Source organism: Mugil cephalus, chromosome 15 (genome assembly GCF_022458985.1).
Source record: "Mugil cephalus isolate CIBA_MC_2020 chromosome 15, CIBA_Mcephalus_1.1, whole genome shotgun sequence".
NCBI lineage: Eukaryota > Metazoa > Chordata > Actinopteri > Mugiliformes > Mugilidae > Mugil > Mugil cephalus.
In genome coordinates, this window is record NC_061784.1 from 17,537,998 (window position 1) to 17,557,481 (window position 19,484).

Below are 19,484 nucleotides of genomic sequence, written 5' to 3' on the forward strand. Positions count from 1 at the left end.
GAAGTGCATAAAACAGACTAAACAAGTACACCTAAAAAGAAGACTGCCCTGGTCAGAATTGATCGCCAATCTAAAAAACTAAAAAACTTTACTGAAATGTGGCAGAAATAGAGATAAATTTACTTTTTGTGCTAGAAAAAACAACTAACAAGTGTGCTTATGTTCATTATATAAATATGTGAGTAATATACAGCTAACACAAATGGAGTCAAATTAAATAAAACTTGTTCAGTGTAGCCAACACACATTTTAAGTGTTTTTAAGATCGACCTTTATTTTGTTATACACCGGATGTGGTGTGTTGTGTTCCGGCTAGCTTGATACTGGTGTGGAAAAGATGGCTGCTTCGGCGGCAACGGCGAGTTCTTCCCCCGGTTTGTGTCCAAATTACGCCGTGATTTGCTCTTTCTTGGAGCGGTACGGAGCATTGCTAGACTTACCGGAGCTCACCTTTCCCCAGCTGGAGAGATATCTGCAGGACACATCCTCAGGTAGGACAGACCCCCCTCCCCTCTCCCTGGTAGGAGGAGAGACTTCACCATTGCATTAATGATAATGGTACCGAGCTAGCACGCTAGCAGCTAATGTTAGCTAGTTGTGTGTTATTGTGTGGTTTTTTAACCTTCTTGTTTACTTAAATAGAAGTTAACTGTGTCTCCGAGCTGCGGCTCGAAGTGGAAAACGCCTCCGTGCTAATTTTAATCACAACTCGTACGCAAACCCGCCGAATTATTCGATGTTTTCTGTCACTTTTTGTAGCTTTTGAATTGGGCTTAATTTTTTTCCCTCAGTAGCCTTTATCTCCCCTGTAACGTAAAACAACACAAGACACAAATGTGCGAAGATAACAGTGTTTTTTGAGCCTCTAAACGTGTCGGTAATTCATGCATCACTTAGTGGATTTATATAATTTGCCAGTGAATGTGTCAATGTGTGGAACGGACACACAATTGTGCACTTTTATTTACAGTTAAATTATTTTGCTATGTAGCGGTTCGCTCCACCTGCACCATCAACCACATCCGGCGTAGCCTTTCTAAATAAAACATTTTATTTTTATAAACTACTCTTTCTACGCCTTATTGTGCATTCAAAATGCCAATTTTATCCATTAACTACCAAATACACGCGTGTGTTATTTCTACACGCATACGCTGCCACTTATACACGTGTAATACATATTTTCGTCTATAAATGTAAACTGCGAAGTTGTTCTCACTTCCGCTTCCGCTGCTCGTTGTGTCCAACTTCACAGTTTTTTAAAATTCAGTTGTGTCTATTTGCGCATGCGCCCCTCAGTCTCAATTCTTCCTGATTCTGTTTTAATCTTCGCCTCCTTCACCTCGTGGGCTTTAAACGCTGCCATGGCAACGCCGTTACTTTATTGATAGTCGTGTTTATTGATCTTCCATTGAAACTATTTCTAGTGGCAACTTTTGGAGAAATCCTGCACATGTTGCATCTGAAACATTTAATTTATTTAGTTTTTTTTGTTTTTAATTTTCATTATGTGAAGAGACAATATCAGACTTTTCTTAAATCATAATATCACTGATGCTGCTTGGCAGGCAGATGTTGATGTAACTGCGTGATTGATCAAACTTGTCAGCAAAACAACATTTAAAAGTAAAATAAGTCTGAAGGGAGTTTATTTTTAAGATTAGATAAGAGTCGGGACTTTATTTATCCCTGTGGGGAAATTACGGAACAACAGTGAAAGTTCTAGTACAAAAAATATTTACATGTAGCATCAGTTTTAAGTAGCTAAGTAGCAACGAACTGTATTTTATAACATTTTCAATGTTGACAAATGTTGCATGCTTACAAATTATCTTCCTAATCTCAGATATCTGCCTTATGCTTGGAATAATAATCACAAGAAGGTGAAATAAATGTTCGAAATCCTCATCTGCTCTTGAAGTCGGCTCACAAATAATTAGATTCAGACTTTGATTTCTTTCCACGTCCATATATTTTATCCTTCCAGGCAAACATGAGGTATATTTCATAATAAAACTGCACTTTACTCCAAAATAAAAGTGTTTCTGGTTCAGTTTGAGCCTCGAGAGACATATGGATCAATCCGTCCTCCGTCACCAGTGATGGCGTGAAACTACAGCCTGTTAAACACAATATTATGTACATTATTTAACAATATCTTTCCAAGAAAATAAGCAACATTACCAGAGATTTTTTTCCCGCCGATCTGATGCCAGTTTTTTAATATTCAGTTCTGGCTGATCCAACCTCAAATAAACAAAATTTGTTCCCCTGGAGATTCATAAAGTCTTTTCTTATCGTCCTTGTGGTGTCCTCGATCATGTGTGAACCATGAGACTTTAATACTTTAGTTAATGTACTCGTTGCCTCCAGGAAACTTTTCTTTCCTTTTAAACGTAGCATTCAGCACTTGTTTTGTTTTGGTTAGTTTTTTGTTGCAGGCAGCTTTTGACTGAAGGGACTATCCATTCCTTTCTTTTATTATCATTATTATTATTATTGGTAATGAAATAACAATCTAAATTACAAATGTCTGTCTGACTGACTTCATTTTTCCAAACTTCTATAAGTTCTTCTTTGCAGCAGACGTGTTTGTTTACGTGATATTGATGAAGCCTGTTATCGATAATTTTAAAGTACCAGCCTTAGTTGTTCCAGGTTAAGATGATTTTCTATTAATCTGCCTGTTGTTGTTGTTGTTGTTGTTGTGTAGCCTGAAGGTTGTTGTGTAGATGCTCTATTGGGAAACGATTGTGCTCTTGCATAGTGGACTTTATGGGATGATGGACATGAGAGTAAAATCCATCAAAATCATGTTTCATTTCTATAAAATCTGAGCATCAAACTGAGCCGTCAGACATTGATTGTTAGATATTGTAGAGCTGCTTCAATAATCACTTAAGTTATTTTCAAATGCGTTTCTAATTTCTTAAATGTGCCACTTTGTTGCTGCTCACACATGTGAGAGGGTTGAGGGCGTCTGTGATAATCATTTTTTAGTGAAAGCCGTAGATCGCATAAAACTATCGAGGCTGACGTCTGACACTGTTAATTTCCGTACGTTTTTCTCAAATATAAAAACTTTACAGACTCTAACCAGTTTGTGTTTTTATTTATTTATTTTTTATTCCACCTCCTTAGTTCCAAAGCTGCTGGTCGATCTTCACGTCAAGTTGCTGAGGAAGATCGGCAAGTCGGTGTCTGCGGACCGATGGGAGAAGTATCTAGTCAAGGTAAATGGTTCACCTGTGAAATTAGAGATCGGTCTTTAATGAGTTTAATGATTTTTATTGCTTTTATTCATTTGTTTGATGACTTTGAGGCTGCAGAACCAAACTTTTATCTCATTAAAGGCATTAATCTGTGTGTTTTGTTGATCTCAGCCACAAATGTTCAAGGAATCAACACAACCTTTGGAAAGTTATAGATAAATGGTAGCACAGAGAGGTCTTTAATTTCTGTCCAGCAGTAGTTGTGGGTTTAAATTGTTCTTTACGTGCTGATAATGTTGATTTAAATGAATTCATGGACGGCTCCTGTGTTGCAGGTATGTCAGGAGTTCAACACGACGTGGGCATGGGAGCTGGAACAGAAAGGATACAAGGAGATGACGATGGAGTGCAAGACGGGGATACTTAAGGTGAGCCTGCTGGTCTGGAAGCTACGTGTTATTTCTTTATTTATTTCTGATCCTCGTTAGTCATTACCTCAGCAGCGACTCTTCTTCATGGGGTCAAATACACTCAGAAAACAACAATTACAGTGCAGAGAAAATGAACAAATTCATGTAAATTGACAAATAACATCTTCATTCAAAAACAAATTATCCCTAATGACGAAAAAAATGAATAAAAGATGAAGCAATAACTGAGTTAATTCTAAACAAAGTCAAGCAGAGATAAAAAAAACAAAGCACAAATCATCATAACAGCAATTACAAATTATGAGCATACGTAAAAACACAATATATAGCATACAAATAAGCATACAACTCATATGAATATGTAAACAAACATAATTAGACACAATCTAAAACAATCTCCTTATGAACTTTTTAAAAAACTAACTTTGCAGACAATTGACTGTTCCAATAGCCCTACACATTACTGTTTTTTTTTGTTTTTTTTAAGCATTGGTTTTTGGTTTAGACTGGTATCGCCACAATTGTGACCATCTTAAATTAGAAACAGCAGAGAACAAAGAGAAGCAGGTTTATCGGACGTATCGATATTTCTCAAAACCAAAATCAGGCTAAAAGCCCGTCTGTCACCAACTCTCATCCACTGCAGCTCATTCTGCATTTTTCTCAGTGCTTCTCCTAAATGAGCAACACAAGGCGCCTCTCACAGCCTTGTTCTGTTACAGCTGTGAAGTGGTGACTGAAATCAGCCCCTATTTATTTCATGTGCACATTTTTTTAACTGTCAAAACAAAAGAAAAGCAAGTTCTCTGATTTGCACGCAGTGTTTTCCATGTTATTTGTGGGTTTATTCAGTCCGTTTGTTTCATCCAGACATGTTGAAATGAGGCGTCTGTGTGTGAGACACGACATCGTCTCATCACTGAAACTAACGTTTGTGACTCTGCTGCAAGTTTGGGGTTGTTTTGCTGCCGTGGAACAAGTGTGGGTCCATCAGAGGCCTCCACAATATGAGAAATTTTATTATCGTAACCTTTATTTAACCAGATACGTCCCAGTGAGATCAGTGATCTCTTTTGCAACAGAGACCTGGCCAAGAATGGCAGCTCATATATTTACATTTGAACAGTTTCACCACATGATTACATTAAACATAGACATAAAAGATACAAATAACTATAACTGGGTTTAAAAAAACAAAAAAAAAACAAACATTTTCTAATTCCAGTCGGTCTGTTATTGAATCATAAAACCCTAAAACATTAGTTGCCGTTTCCTGTGTCCTCTCCTGCTCATAAAACTGGTTTCACACAACGAGATTAGTCCACGTGTGAATGAGATCCAAACCGTGAGAGAAGCTCTGAAAACTCAGAGAGGACTGAAAGCAAAAACTTATGCAAGATGTGGAACTGGCTGGAAAACAATGTGGAAACGCCGTAAATCTCTGGAGCTGATGATTAGTTTTAGTTTTAAGTAAAATTGTTTTGAAACTAAAATAAATCTCTAAATGCCTCATAATAAAATCTAAACGCTACCAGACTCCTATTCTCAAACTATGGCATGAAGGAGACTTTTATTTATTTATTATTTATTTATGATGACCTGTATCCTCAGTCTATTTTTTTGTTTGTGTGTGTCTCTCTTCACTCTCCAGTATTTGTGCGAGGTTCAGTTTGATGAAAACGTGAAGTTCAAAACCGCCATCAATGACGAGGACCCGGATAAGATGCGCCTGCAGCCGATCGGCCGGGACAAGGACGGACAGATGTACTGGTTCCAGCTGGACCAGGACGACAACGTGCGCGTCTACGTGGAGGAGCAGGACGACCTGGACGGGCTGTCGTGGAAATGCATCGTCAAGTAAGGCGTCAACGACACGGAGGAGATTTAAAAGCTGTCAAATAAGCAGCTACGTTAGCGCTGTTATTTATTCTCAAGTGGGGGCGGTTATATTTATCTTGCAGGACTAGAAATGACCTGGCTGAGGTTGTCGCTCTGCTGAAGACGCAAATTGATCCTGAGCTGCTGAAAAGAGATCAAGAAAACAAACCTGATGTGGAAGGAGGTAAAGGTTTGACATTTACTCATATTAAAAGTCAGTTTCCAGTTTCAATCGTATTTAATTTCCAGCTCCGCGCAGACAAACAGACACTGTGTGAAGTTCTTAAAATATAAAAACGCGGCAAAAAATCCCAAACTTGACCTTTAGTTGATTAATCCTTTACCTCTTCTACTGTTAATGCTCCATATTTGTATTCAGATTTTTTCTCACAATGACACATTAGCAGGAAATCCACGAATGAAGAAAGCGTTTGTAACTCTTTCCTATTGTTACTATTCAACAAAGGTTCAGATTTATTGAGGGCAGTCATTAAATTAGCTAAGATGCTGTTGAGTGTAATTTAATGAGCTGTGCTGATAGTAATTATTTATCTGCTACATGTTGCTTATAACACCTACATTAGTGTTTGTGCCTTTAGCTGTTAGCATCTGCTCTCAAGGCTTAAGACGAGACACTACAGGTGAAAAAATTAACTAATAGATATCACCATGAGACTTCTCCAGTTGATTACTTACATAAATACAATATTTTTTTGTATTAAAAGTTTTCTGTGAATTTATATTTAAATATGCAAATAAGGAGCTCTTTGCTTAAATATGAACTAATTTGCATAAATTTCCCAAATGGAAATCCGAATAACGGCCAAAGCGAGGTTCAAAATTCTTGTTTCATTTTTGTTAACATGTTAGATTTCCAGGTATTTACAGATGGTATTTTGTATATCTCTGTTTATCACTTCATAAATCACAAAATGCTGTCAACAGTCCAAAAAAAAACTCAAAAAAAAGTAAAATGTTCTAGAAATTAGGCTCTGAATGATATATGAAAAATCCTCTCTGTATAAACCTGCACAATGTAGTTAAATCTGGAAAGTTTGGTGTGTGTTACTGCTACTGAAGTGGAGACTTCTTGCTTAAAGTTTGCAGAAAAACTAATTTTGAGAAAACGCCTTTAAAGTTTAACAAAATCCTGGATATTTGGTCCAAATGATGCTGCTGCTGTCTTGTTCTTTTGAGGTTAGAAACCCTAAAGATGTTATTTCTTGCTGTGCTGCTCTGGTGGGGTGACACATTTTTATTCCGTTTGGTGTCTTTGTAAAAAAAAAAAAAAAAACACTTTTCATTGGATTAAAGAGTCTGTGAACAACTATGAATGCATAAAACATTTCGGCACAATTATTTAAGTTGATTCTGGTCCCCATAGGGATGTTAAAACCTTTCTGCATTTTAAATTAATATGAATTTTGTTTAATTTTGCGTTTATTTTGCAGGTGACCCTAAGAAGACTGATGACACGTCAGATGAGGACAGCAAAGACTCCAGTAAAGCAGCTCATCCGGCGTCACCGAAGACCGAGAACAACAAGAAAGTGACGCAGAACGACAGCCTGAAACCAGACGCCTCCGAGACCAAATCACCGCTGAACGGCGTCATCGAAAGCAAAACGGATGCAGAGCTGGACTCGGAAAGTATCAGCGCAAAAGCACAGAACATCAAAGAGGAGCCGATGGAGATTTCGGACGCTAAATTAAACGCAAGCGAGGCCACGCCGGGATCTGAAACGCCGCGAATATCGTTAAAGGCGGAAAAAGAAGAGGAGGCTAAGAAGAGCAGTACGGAGGAGACACAGCAGGCCATGAAGAACGAGCAGCAGGCCAAAATCCCCCTGAAGAAACGGGGAATGAAGTTTAGCGAAGACTTTGAAAGAAATAGTGCCATTATAGTGCAAAACCCTCCCGTTTCAACTCTGAAGGAGGCTCCCAAAGCCGAACCGGCTCCCGATCAGACAAAGAAAGCTGTAAACGATCACATAAACGGCGAAGTTCAGACTCAGGCGGAAAAGGGGTCGTTACAAGACGCCGGCGCCGCCGAGAAAGAGACGACGACGACAAAAGCGCCTGTAGACGGCAGAGAAAACGACACTCCAGCAGCAGCAGCAGCAGCAGCAACAGCAAAGGAAGAGGACGCCACGGAAAACAAAAAGGGCTGCAGTGAGAAGGACGCAGAGGGAGCTGTAACACAAGCAGAGCCGGAGAAGAAAGAGTCGCCGTTAGAAGAGGAAACGGAAAAGAAAGAGGAGTCTCCGCCACCACCAGCGGAGAAGACACCTTCACCAAAAGACACGAGTAATGCACTAGAGAAATCCTCTAATCATGAAGTGGAGGAAAAGTCAGAAGAGTCCACACCAGCAAAAGCAGAGGACATGTCCACGGCGAAGACGTTACAGGAAAGTAATGAAACATCAACAGCCGGTGAGTCGGGGAACGACAGTTTAAAACAAAACGAAGTCACATCCAAAGAAGCTGAATCAAAACATTCAGAAAAATCTGGGGAAAACCCAGAACGTGTAGACACGGACACGTCCGACTCCAGCCAGACGAGGGAAGGAAACACGTCTGAAGACGTAAAACAAACGAACGACGCTAAAGAAACGGAAACATCTGAGTCTAATCTGGAGAAATCGGACGACTCTGCAGTGGAGGAGAAACAACAAAGTGTTAAAACAACAGAACCTGCAGACAAAGATCCTCCAGAGAAAGACTCTGAAAATGCTGCGTCCCCTCCGTCCGCCACTAAAAAGGCAGAGGAGCCATTAATCTCTGAGAAAACGGAAGAAACGAGCGACGCCGTGTTGGCGACCGCGGAGCCTCCTGTGGTTCAAACGGACAAATCTGAGTCGGGGGAACCTCCCAGGGAGCGTGATAAAGACGCTAAGATGACTCCTGAGAGCGTCGATGCAGGCGGCGAGACAAAGACAGATGACAAAGAGAAGGACTGTGCTGCCACGATAAGCGAAACCACATCTGAGTCCGTGGCTGCAGAAGCATCAGGCGTCAAACGCGATCTGACAAAGCAACAAGAGGACGACAAAACTGAGGCGATCTCAGCTGCACACGAGACGACGGAGGAAGCGACACCTGAGGGGAGCGATAAACCATCCAGCCCGGCTGAGAGGACGAACGTCTCTGAGGAAACCGATAAAAAACCCGAGCGACAGGAGACGGAGCAAGACAAAGTGTCTGAGGAGGAGTCGGGAAAACCTGAGGCCGAGCTTCCATCATCAGAAAACGTCCCCGACAAAGAGAGTGAAAAGGACACGGAGAAGGAGCTTCCAAACAACAAAGAGGATAAAACTGATTTGACGACGGATGAAGTCTCAAAAACTGAAGAAACTAAAGAGGAGGAACCAGTTCAGAAAGAAAAGGAAGGATCTGGAAATCAAAGCACGAGCAAAGAACCTGAAGCTGAATCCTCGACCGAAACGGAAAAAGCGTTGAGCAAAGAACCTGAGGCTGAATCCTCGACCGAAAAAGAAAAAGCGTCGAGCAAAGAACCTGAGGCTGAATCCTCGACTGAAAAAGAAAAAGCGTCGAGCAAAGAACCTGAGGCTGAATCCTCGACTGAAAAAGAAAAAGCGTCGAGCAAAGAACCTGAGGCTGAATCCTCGCGACTAGAAAAGCGTGAAAAAAGAGCTGTTTGAGAAACGCAAAAGAGATACCTGAGGCGCTGACAAATCCTGAGCGAAAAAAGAAAAAGCGTCGAGCAAAGAACCGGCCGCCGACACGGAGAAGGACGGCAAAGAGAAGGAGGTGGCGAACGGCGAGGGCGAAGCTGCGGCCGACGTCCAGAAGGAAGGCGTCCGTTGGAAGCACAAGGCTCCGGCCCATCGCAGGAAGGCCGAGCTCCAGAGGGACGAGCGACAGGGAGACTCCGAGTCGGACTCGAACACGGGGATGTCTCTGCGGAGATCGCCGAGGATCTCGAGGCCGACGATGAAGGCCGTCGAGATCCAAGACAAGAAGACGGAGAAGTCGCAGGCCCCTCCGACGCCTCAGAAGGACGACAAGGAAGAGAAGGAAAAAGAGGGGGAGGAGGAGGAGGAAGAGGAGGAGGTAAAGACTGTGCAAAAGAAGCCAAGAGAGAAAAAGGAGGAGCAGGAGGGACAGACCAAACCCAAGGTAACGCCGAGAATCGACTCCCTCTCACGTGTTTTTGCCTCAGATTGATTCCTAAACCTCTGCAGCCACGTTTATACCTTTTTTTTGTTTCTCTTCAGGGGAGGAAGAGGCGGAAGGTCCGGTGGTCCAACACGCGGACGCGGCGCAAAAAGAAAGATTCGGAGGACGAGGAGGAGAACAGCGACGAGGAGTCGAGCGACGACGAGGAGACGGAGGAGGAGGACGACAGCGACGAGGACTACAAGGTGGAGAGAAGCAGGAAGAGGCGGAACCGGAACAGGGAGCGGCGGAGCTCGGACTCCTCCACGTCCTCCGACGACGATCTACCTCCAAACGATGACCCATGCAAACACTGTGGTCTTCCAAATCACCCCGAGCTGGTGGGTCAACGTGCAGTTACAATAGAATAGAATAGAATAGCTTTTATTGTCATTATTCAGTGTACAGCGAGATTGGAGAGATTCTCCTTTCCAGTGCAAAAAAACACAAGTATATACAAAACAGTGCAAAGTAGTTATTATTCACAAACATTTACAGTTAAAGTTAAAATACTAAAATAGATTGAAAATATGCAAAAATTATAAAATAAAATATCTATTGTTTTTTTATTGCAGCAGTGGTAAAAGTGTATCGCACAAGGTTTTTAGAGTAGACGGATAGACATCATTTATTTTTGTAATTTAAAAGATTTTAATGCTAATTTGACTCCAAGGAGCAATTTCCAGTCTTTTTTTTATACTTTATTTATTTATTTTTATATTTAGTTTTTTCAAATAAGTAAAAAAAATAAATAGATAATAAATAATTAATATCATTTTCTTGACTTTGAGCCTGAGGAACAACTCTTCTCATAAATTAGGAGTAAACATTTATATTGTGACGATGTTAAAGATCAGTAATGAGCCTCAGAGCTTTAACTTTTTATTGCAACCATGAAGGAGCTTCTTTGACCACTGACCATCAAAAAAAAACAGTAAAAATAAATGTTAAAACTCTTCTGATTAAAGATGAACGGCCGTATAACAAAATATCTGATTCTGTTATAAAGAGTTGGTGAAAAGTTAAATAAAAGATTTATTTTATGCATTTAATTGGTGTAAATATATTGACCTGTGGTGGAACAACAAAAAAAAGACACTGAAATAATAAGATAAGAGAGAAAATCAGCTATTTTATTATCTTAAACCTACAAGACAATGAGGCAAACTATTTTTTCTCTTGTCTCCATCCGGCTTATTTTCACTCTGCAGCTTTTTAATAAAAATAATTCTTGAGCTAACATCCGTCTGTGCATCTTTTCCAGATCTTACTGTGTGATTCGTGTGACAGCGGCTACCACACAGCCTGTCTGAGGCCTCCTCTCATGATCATCCCCGACGGAGAGTGGTTCTGTCCGCCCTGCCAGCATGTACGTACCAGTCAGAGCAACAAAAAACAAAAAAACATATGAGACACTAAACAACTCCTGAACGAAGCTCAAATGTTTCTTTTCGTTTTGTAGAAGCAGCTCTGCGACAAACTAGAAGAGCAGCTCACAAACCTCGACGCCGCTTTGAAGAAGAAGGAACGAGCCGAGAGGAGGTGAGATTAAAAACGTTCGGCCGACAAAGTGGAAAAATAAGAATATTTTTATTGTTCCAGTCAAAGTTCCAGTCAAATGGTGAATTTATGGGCCTCAAAGTGAAGCATGAAGTCTAACTGTCAACATTAAGATTAGTTTTTTTTTTTTTTGGATTAATCTGTTTTAAAAGAAAAGCCTCATAATAAAAACTTATACTAAGCTTATATTATTCAAATAGTGGAAGAAATGCAGAGCTGTGAATATTTATTAATTGTTTCTAGGGGTTTGAAACGTGTCCTTTTCAACACTGAAACATAGACAGTGAAGGCAACACTTACTTATTATTTTACTAATGTGTTAATTTGCCATGAAGTACTAAAAGATTTTTATTTAGTTAACGATCCAATGAACCATGTTTGATGTGACCAGAAACAATTCATTCTATTTACTTTAGTTTTATTTAAGTGAAAAATATTTCTAGTTCTGTTCAATTACAGCTCTGTTGTTGTGTGTTTATGCACCTTTTGGCCTTTTATCATGTTAACAAATTCAATTAAATTTTTATTTAATTTAATTTCACAGTAATTTAAAAGTTTCAATTTAATTTAATTCAAGTTGAAATTTTATTTAATTTAATTTAAAATTTTGAAATTACTGTGAATTTAAATTAAATTTGAGTTAAACTAAATTTCAATTAGAATTAAATTAAATTTCAATTTTGAAATTTTGAAATGACTAATTTCAAAAGTGCTAAATGTGGTTTAATGTGGATAAAACTGCATATTTTTCATCACATGGTTATGTATTATTTTGAAATTTGTCAATGTCCATTTGTCCAGCAGCTAAAATTTGGCCCAGCTGAATTTTTTAATTGAATATCCCTGCACTAAGCTCTAATTCTTCATATTAGCAGCTATAAGTTTCATAAAATGTTTTATCTCCTCTCCAGGAAAGAGCGTTTAATTTATGTCGGAATCAGCCTGGAGAACATCATCACGCCGTCCGTAAGTGCTCCATGTGTGAGGTCGTACGGTCTTGAACGGAGACGCGTTCACCTGCTCATGTTTGTAACACGGACGTCTCGTCTCTTCCCTCACAGGTGGAGGTGCCGGAGGAAAAGCCGGAGATCGTCATCAAAGAGAAGAAGGAAACGAAGCGGAGTAAGAGTTGGGGCCGGCGGTCGACGAGGGCGAAGAAAACCATCAGCTACAGGTTTGAGACTCGACTTACAGTCAGTGATCGTTACTCCTTCTCATTTCTGAAGGATTTAGATTCACACCGGTCAGATTATCGCAGCTTGAAGTTAACAATTTGAAAGTTAACAAGTTAACTTTATTGAAAGTCAGCCTGCATGTAAAATGACTGACTTTCTCCAGGAGGCTCTTCATACTTAAAACTGGAATTAAAACACTGTGGACACGTCTGTTCCTTGTTTTTTTTTTTTGTTTTTTTGCCTCCTGATTTGATACTGATCTTTTAATTTTAAGTTTTAATTCCAAATCTGTTATGATTTAAATCAGCTGACATAAAAAATGAATCGCGATGCCCTTTTTAACCAGCAGAGGGCGTAATCTAATCACTACATAAAAAAAGTGATACTCTTCAATCTCTTAAAGAGAAAACGTAATTTGTAAGTTTATATAAATATGCATTCATTGCATAGTTTGAAGTTAAATTGTACCCCAGAAATGTGTAGTTGTTGTTTTTTTAGTGAGAAATAATTAATTGATTTTTCAGTCATAATTTTTCTGCAAGCTCATTTTGTAAAAAAAAAAAATCATGAACCCAGTTAAAAATCTTATTGAAATGTGAGTTGAGTGTAACGTTATGTCCCTAGGTCGTAAATAATCTTAACTTTGTCCACTTCATAAAGAGACTGATAAAGGCTTTTCTTTTCTTCCTTGTATTCTCCTACATGTGACTGGATTATGAAACCGTTTTGATATTACAGACATGTTTAGTCACGTGATTTTAGTTCAGCTGCTTGGATTTTTGGCGACTTTTGGCATTTTAAATGCCTGGGTTGACCCCGGTAGTGATACTGATCGCACAGCAAAGACAGCGTTACTAGAAAGAAGCAAAATACTCTCATATTTAAAATCAAATCATCTTGTATTAAGAAAAAAATCTGCCAATGGGTTGAGCTTTTTTTTTTGCTTGACAATAGTTCTTAAAAATAAGCACAAAGTTCTTGTCTTTGGACAAAATATAATATGTATTTCTTTGTTTTGCTTTGTGAATTAGTTTTACAGTTTTCCTTTCTACTTCCTCTGCAGCAACAGAAAATATTGAAGCTTAATGTTGATCAGACTCTCACTGATTCTCATCTTCAACTTCAACAAAGATTCGTATAATAAATAGACGGATAGACATAATTTATTTTTTGTAATTTAAAAGATTTTAATGCTAATTTGACTCCAAGGAGCAATTTCCAGTCTTTTTTTATACTAAATTTATTTATTTGTTATATTTAGTTTTACTTAGCAAAAGCTTTTTTCTCGTCAAATAAGTAAAAAAAATAAATAGATAATAAATAATTAATAGCATTTTCTTGAGTTTGAGCCTTAGGAAGAACTTTTCTTACAAATTAGGAGTAAACATTTATAGTGCGACGATGTTAATGATCAGTAATGAGCCTCAGAGCAAGAGGAGTTTCTTTGTTTTGCTTTCTTGGGACTTCCTAACTTGGAGTGAATTAGTTTTACAGTTTTCCTTTCTACTTCCTCTGCAGCAACAGAAAATGTTGAAGCTTAATGTTGATCGGACACTCACTGACTCTCGTCTTCCACTTCACAGATTCGATGAATTCGACGAGGCGATCGAGGAGGCGATAGAGGAAGACATCAAAGAGGCAGAAGGAGGAGGTAGGATGAAGGATGAGAGTTTGGGGAACTTGCTTGTTTGAGATTTTTATTTCATTTCAGAAGATCAATAACAGATTCTGCAAATCACATTAACAGGAGCCGGTCGAGGTAAAGACATGGCCAACATCACCGGCCACAGAGGGAAGGATATTTCCACCATCCTCCAGGCGGAGGAGGGGAAGGAGAACGGCCGGCCGCCGCGGCCCAGCCTCGGGCAGCGCAGGAAAAAACGCAGACGCCTCAACGACCTGGACAGCGACAGCACGGTGGACGAAGAGGAAAGCGAGGAGGAGTTCCGCCTCAGTGAAAGGTACGCTGGAAAACTTTTCATCTGGTGTCGTGCTGTGATTGGTTCGTTGAATACTGAACTCGTTCGTTGCCCCGCGGCTGGATGCAGCTCGGAGGAGGAGTTCGTCGTGACGGACAACGAATCGGGAGCAGAAAGCGAGGCGGGCTCCAACGACAGCGACTTCGCCGGCAGCGGCAGGAACCACAGTTCCTCGCGGAGCAGGAAACCTCCGACGCGCCGACGGAGCTCCAGGAAGCGGCGGAGACCGAGGGGGTACTCGGACGACGAGGAGGAGGAAGAGACGGACGAGGAAGAGGAAGAGGATGAAATAGGTATTTAGATTTTTATCTTCACTTTTCTGTTAAAACTACACAAAAATAAACAAAATCCGAATCCTCTGTTTCCACCCTCGCGAAGAAAATATTTGCTTTCATTCTACAAATATTCACATCAACACTCACTGTCCCTGCGTTTTTGATCCGCTGCTATTCTTTCATCCGTGCTCAGCGACCGAAGGCTCCAGCGAGTTCAGCGACAGTGATCTGGACGTGAGTCGGCGGCGGTCTCGGCGGAGCCTGAAGAAGCAGGTGAACTACTGCGAGACGTCCGAGTCCGAGGGCTCTCAGGCGGGAACCAACCGGGCCAAAGTAAAACCCAGACGCTTCCAGGACAGTTCAGACAGCGACAGTGAGTCAGAGACGCACACAGACTATTTACTGCCATAACACTTAAAACTACCATTATTTTTACTAATTTTGTGACTGTTTTCACTATAGAGTAGTGAATTATACAATTAATTACATAATTAATTCCATTTAATTATTAGGGAAGATTGCGTTTTGTTTATTTTTTATACTTTATTTATATTTATTAGCGTACACTGTGTTGGATCTGATACGACTTCAGTGACTTTTATTGGACATGCAGCTGTTTTATCGGTCACATTCATACAGTTCATGGAAACCTCTGGGGAAAAAAAGAGTCTTAATGCTGTAGTTGATTAAAGCCTCTTAGAAAGGTCCAGTCACTCAGAGTGTAACATATTAGAAATGCACCTGGTTTAGTTTTATAACTAAAAAAAATCTTCTTTTCACTGTAACGTGTAAGTTTTTAGTGACTGATTGTGAAATTATTTCCGTCTCTGTTAAATGAATTTCCTTCACTTGGCAAAGAGCTTCTTCAATTAACTCAAACTCTGTGTATTTATGTCGTGAACATGTCGAGTCTTTGCAGTCCTGCTTTATACTACTACTATTATTTTTTACAGTTTTCTGGAAAGCTTAGTTGACAAAATATTACTTTTCAGCACCATGGACAGTGAATGAACAGCAGCTGCTACAAATCTTCTTCTTCTAAAGATAAATTGTTATTTCATCCATTTATTGTTGAGGTTATATTTTTGTCACCGCGTTGGCTACATGCAGCTGAATTTGTTTATTTTTATTTCCCCCCCTCCCCAGCGAGTTTCTCCAGAGAGTCTGAAGAGGAGACGAGGGATCAGAGGTTCAAAAGGAAAGCCGATTCCTCGGAGGAAGATTCCCGGCAGCGGCGCAGACGCCTCGCACTGAAGCGCAGGAGAGCGTCGGAAGAGGACGACTCGGACGACGACTCGGACGAATCCTCCGAGGAGGACCGGCCCGTCCGCAAACGGGTGAACCGCATTGACTCGGACGATGACGACGAGGAGCAGCAGGAGGAGAAACCGAAGGAGAAGAAGGCCGAGGAGGAGTCAAAGGGAACGAACCCGTCGGACTGCAATGTGGCGGAGCTGCCGCCCACGAACGGACAGAGCCCGGTAAAGACCGTCGAAGGCCTCGTGGGCCGACCCCCTGCCTCCGCCGCTCCAAGCCTCATCCCGCAACTGGAGCCCCCCAAAAACGCCAGCGCCACACCCGCTGTTGCCATAGCGCCGAACGGCCTGGTCGGTCAGGACGCGGCGGCGGCGCAAGACGACGACGAAGACGATCTGTTCGGAGTCACAGACCTAGTGGACTACGTCTGCAATAATGAGGACTTGTAAAAACAAATATGGTGTACTGTTTCTTTTTTTTTTTTTTTGTGGTATTGTATTTTTATATCGCTTAACTTTATTATTCCCTCCCCTGCCAACACTTTCTTTGTCGTCCTTTATACTCACCCGGAGCTCGAGTCTCTGCTGCCACTAGTCTGATTCTGTCCCCGTGGGATTGTCTAAACAATAAGGGCACCGACATATAATTTCCTCACGTGTCTGGTAACGATCAGTTTACCTGCAAACCATCGTCCAGCTCCACTGCCAAACCACCTTTCACAGCATTTCACTCTACCCACCTCCACGTCAGGAAATGTTTTAGTTTGGAAGATTTTAAGGCTGTGTGTTTTAAACATCATTCCGTGATTGAAATAATAACATCCGTTAGTTTCACATGCTGGAGGGCAGAACAGATTACGCCGCTCTCATGTCTTTACTGTAAATATAAAGCTGCGGCTTCTCAGCTTAGCTTAGCTTAGCACGGTCGCCTAGCATCTCTTTAACGTGCACTATTTTTTAACCTTCAGTGAAGTTATTAGGCCAAATATATTAATGAATTAATGAAATGTTAAACTGATTATGATATTTTAATCGTGATACATTCACCTGTCATTACTTATCGCACACAAATTAATATTTGTTTGTTACATAATGAGCTTTGGGGGTGAATTTATTTCCCATTTCCACTGTTCTTCCTATGCTAAGCTAACATTCTGCTGGCTGTTAATCGTAAAGATGTGAGAACTTTACTTTAAACTGTTCTGCCTTTGTTTTGTTTTTGTTTGTTTTTTTTTTTTTTTTCCTGTTACTTGTGACAGCTATAGATGAGACTATTTATTCTTTTGGATGACCAGGAGTTGCTTAAATCACGCATTTGATAAGCTAACCTTCCGCACACCTCAGCCGGGGATATAGCTGGTGTTGTAAATGGGAAAAAAAATAATAATAATAAAAACGTTATTTCTCCATAAATAAACCATGAGCGGGTGTTTTCAACCCCTTACATCGTATGAAGGTGTGAATGTATATATGTCAGGTTTCCCCATTTTTTAAAAAAAAAAGTAATAATAATAATAGAGTAGTTTTTTGTATATTGTATACATATAATTATTTTAACTACATTAAACCATCGGCATCAGTGGTGAACTCCCTGGTGAATCAGAATGAGATCTTGTCCCTCCTAATCATACGTTCTAGTCTAGCATCTTTTTTTTTTTTTTTTTATTATTATTACATCTACATTACTCTGTGATTTTGTTTTAAATAATGATGTATTTTTTTTTTTTTTTGTATATCTAAACCTTTATTTGTTGTCGTCTTCAAGCGAAAAATGTAAAGTGTCTTATTGTCTTTGTACATTGTTCTTCATAGAGGGTTCAAAAAAACCCGCGGACCGTTTTTTATTGACTAAAATAACACTCGGCTCCAAAATAAACTTTTTTTTTTAATTTTTTTTTTTTTTATATCTGTTATCCCCGTTCCCCCGTTTCTGTTCTGTATTTTCATAATCTTGAGCAGACGTTCGGGTCCCGACCTAAAGCGCGGCTCAAGATTGTGAAAAATCAATAAAGTGTAATATTTGTTTTGAATGTCAGGTTGCAGTTTTTGAAACGGTGTCGGGGCGACTGAGTGGGGGGGTGGACAGAAAAAAGACAAACAAACCAATGACTTCACTGACCTCTGCTGGAACCAGTCTGTCTGTATATCAGTAGTTTTTTCGTTGTAATATATTTAGAGGCATTTTTTTAATCATGGGGGAAAAAATATATATTGGGCAGTTTTTTGGGGGGGTTACTAATGGGTTTTTTTTGTAGGGAAGTAATATTGACACTTTTTTTTTTTAACAATCGGAAAGCTTTGGCATGTTTCAAGGATATGTTATTTCCTGAACCTGTTGCATTTAGCACTGAAGGACTCGTCATCGTTTGACTAAAGGCATGTACGGAAGCTCGGGGAGGATAAAGAAGTTGTGGTAGAAAAGCAGAAAATCTAGGACTGCCGTATCTGATAAAAGAGAGGAAATGAAGCCTGTTTGTAAAATATTTTGTAAATTAGTCTCGGCATGGTCTTCACAGAGGATAAACCACTCTATTTATCATACCGTTTTGATACTTGGCAAAGGCCACAACATGACTTCCAAGACAAAAAAAACAAAACCTATATATATGTGCTTCTTGCACTCAATGTAGGCTTCTATACACAATATTTAGCCTTTAGATTAGTTGGACAGAATATCGCAAAAAAAAAAAAAAGTAAAAGAACAATTTTATGGAGACTGTCGGAGGTCTCCACAGAGGTAAAGAGAGTGTCAATATGTATTTCGTGGTTATGAAATAACCAGTAGCAAGACCTGCATAGGAACAGAAGGGAAGGAGAAGTTAATGGAGGACGTTGGTGCCAATGACTGAAGTGTTAACAGAGTTTCTTATTTACCTCATGACGAATATGGGAGGAAAGACACCCTGTCCACTGTGTATAGATCCTTGTAGACTGGTTATTGGTGTTTTGTCTGCTCCTTACGTTTTTTTTTTTTTTTTTTTTTTGTTAACTTTGCTGTTATTTCTTATGACTCTGATCTTGTACATTTGTCATAATAAAATGGGTTTTAAACCTCACGTCGTTCTTGCTCTTGGCCATTGTTTAATACACAGGTTTTCAATAAAAATTATCCTTAATTCGTCCACTGTTTTAGTCAGAGATGTTCACAGAACACTGCAAAATAAAAGCAATATTTCTGAAATTTCAATAATTGCACTTTGTACATGTTTCCATTGAATGTTTTGCAAATGAGCTTGTAAAAAGTGTTTCAATTGCACTTTTGCTATAAACTTTTATATCGCTACATTTGAAAAACCACCTCATGAGAGCGTAGAAATGTTTTAGTGATATTTGAGAGGTTTTTAGAAATGTACCCATTAACATTACCAATTTTTTTTTATTGCAATATTTAGGTTTTGCACATTTCTAGGAGTAATGGCAACATAGCAAATGAGACCCAGGACTAAACAGCAGGCAGCCTTATACCCAAATTACACTTATTTTTCTTAAGAATTTATTTATTTAAAAGAATTGTTTATTAAATGTAAACATTCTCCTAAT

The 19,484-nt window shown here is 39.6% G+C and overlaps 1 protein-coding gene across 1 annotated transcript; it reads left to right on the forward strand.

Annotated features, from left to right (window-relative positions):
* Positions 1-314: 314 nt before the first annotated feature.
* rsf1b.1 (remodeling and spacing factor 1b, tandem duplicate 1) lies at positions 315-17,974 on the forward strand. Its single transcript, XM_047607475.1, has 17 exons — positions 315-491; positions 3,142-3,233; positions 3,548-3,640; positions 5,295-5,500; positions 5,605-5,705; positions 6,973-9,041; positions 9,286-9,660; positions 9,759-10,040; positions 10,964-11,068; positions 11,162-11,241; positions 12,171-12,225; positions 12,321-12,433; positions 14,018-14,085; positions 14,182-14,395; positions 14,483-14,706; positions 14,882-15,061; positions 15,835-17,974. The coding sequence occupies exons 1-17, from the start codon at positions 338-340 to the stop codon at positions 16,392-16,394; spliced, it is 4,971 nt and encodes a 1,656-aa protein (XP_047463431.1). The 5' UTR covers positions 315-337; the 3' UTR covers positions 16,395-17,974.
* Positions 17,975-19,484: the final 1,510 nt, after the last annotated feature.

Coding starts and splice junctions, on each gene's coding strand:
- rsf1b.1 (XM_047607475.1), top strand. CDS start 338: ATGGCTGCTTCGGCGGCAACGGCGAGTTCTTCCCCCGGTTTGTGTCCA. Junction 11,242..12,170: donor AAGGAACGAGCCGAGAGGAG/GTGAGATTAAAA, acceptor TCTCCTCTCCAG/GAAAGAGCGTTTAATTTATG. Junction 15,062..15,834: donor GGACAGTTCAGACAGCGACA/GTGAGTCAGAGA, acceptor CCCCCTCCCCAG/CGAGTTTCTCCAGAGAGTCT.